The sequence below is a fragment of the Triticum aestivum genome, chromosome 1B (assembly GCF_018294505.1).
Source record: "Triticum aestivum cultivar Chinese Spring chromosome 1B, IWGSC CS RefSeq v2.1, whole genome shotgun sequence".
Classification (NCBI taxonomy): Eukaryota; Viridiplantae; Streptophyta; class Magnoliopsida; order Poales; family Poaceae; genus Triticum; species Triticum aestivum.
Genome location: NC_057795.1, coordinates 50,701,821 through 50,703,382, shown reverse-complemented (window position 1 = coordinate 50,703,382; position 1,562 = coordinate 50,701,821). Strand labels below are relative to the sequence as shown.

At 43.8% G+C, this 1,562-nt stretch overlaps 1 protein-coding gene across 1 annotated transcript in view; it reads right to left on the bottom strand.

Moving 5' to 3' along the window:
* The window catches only part of LOC123076861 (epoxide hydrolase A-like), a 3,090-nt gene extending 2,187 nt beyond the window's left edge, over window positions 1-903 (bottom strand). The window contains exon 1 of the mRNA XM_044499009.1: window positions 844-903. Within this exon, the coding sequence (XP_044354944.1) occupies window positions 844-903 (60 nt within the window). The remainder of the gene's footprint in view (window positions 1-843) is intronic.
* Window positions 904-1,562: the final 659 nt, after the last annotated feature.

Below are 1,562 nucleotides of genomic sequence, written 5' to 3'. Positions count from 1 at the left end.
GCTTTGTTTTCTATATATATATGCTTACCTTAGTGGTGGTTTATATATGTACATGTATGCAATGCATCTGCACTATAATAATGCTGTGGATGTCGCTGCAGTTTGTTTTATGTGAGCTTACTCGTTGTAGTTCTGTTTTCTTTTTCTATACAGTACAAGTATGCAATGCATCTGCACTAATAATACAATGGAAGTCATCACAGTTTGTTTTATCTGAGCTTGCTAGTTGCTGCTCTGTTAGGCTTAAATACATACATTTATGCAATGCATCTACAATAATGCAGTGGAAGTCGCCGCATCACACTTGAATAAAGTGGTATGCTAGCTGGTGTACACTAGAATATTACTAGCCGTTTATAGTAAATTACCAGCCATGATCGATTGCCTAAATTTACTAATATGAACCACAACAGACTGGGTCGGCTCGCGGTGATAGAGACCTACTCCCTTCGTCCCATAATGTAAGATTTTTTTTATACTAATGCAGTGTTAAAAAAATGTCTTACATTATGGCACTAGTGTTAAAAAACGTCTTACAGTATGGAACACAGGGAGTACCTTGTAATGCACATACATTCGGTCCCGCCTCCCTTAGTGTCCAACTTAACTGTACGCACCACATTAATTTGTCTAGTACCTTAGATAACTCTAGTAGAGTTGTCATAATTCATTTTTTTTAAATTTTTTTTATTACATCCAGACTCTGCATCATTGTGATGCACACAACCATATTTTTATTAAAGCTAATGCAAGGCAATGAAGTCAAAGTCATCAACAAGTGGAGTACAAGATATAGGCTACAACATCAGAACCAACACAAGATATGAATTTAACACCTATGACCAAATTAACTTCCTCTGCAACATCGTCAAGAAGAGATAAATGACCTTGCGCTGCCGCCATGTCCGGTCGGAGACGACTTGGACATGGATTATCATCCTAATTGCGGAAAGAAACCAATGAAGGCAAGCACATTGGCAAGTAGACAATTGTTGGGAAACGTAGCATGCAATTTCAAAAAAATTCCTATGCTCACGCAAGATCTATCTATGAGATGCATAGCAACGAGAGGGGGAGAGTGTGTCCACGTACCCTCGTAGACCGAAAGTGGAAGCGTTAACTTAACGCAGTTGATGTATTCGAACGTCTTCTCGAATCAACCGATCAAGTACTGAACATACGGCACCTCCGAGTTCTGCACACGTTCAGCTGGATGATGTCCCTCAAACTCTTGATCCAGTAGAGGTACGAAGGAGTCGATGAGTTCCGTCAGCACAACGGCGTGGTGACGGTGATGGTAATGTGATCCGCGCAGGGCTTCGCCTAAGCACTACGACAATATGACCGGAGGAGTAAACGGTGGAGGGGGGGGGGGCACCGCACATGGCTAAGAGACAACTGTTGTGCTTTGGGGTGCCCCCTGCCCCCGTAAATAAAGGAGGAGAGGGGAGGAGGCCGACCCTTGGGGCGCGCCAAGTGGGGGGAGTCCAACTAGGATTCCCAATCCTAGTCGCCCCCCCCCCCACCCGCTTCCTTTCCAACAGAGGGGGAAGAGGGGAAGA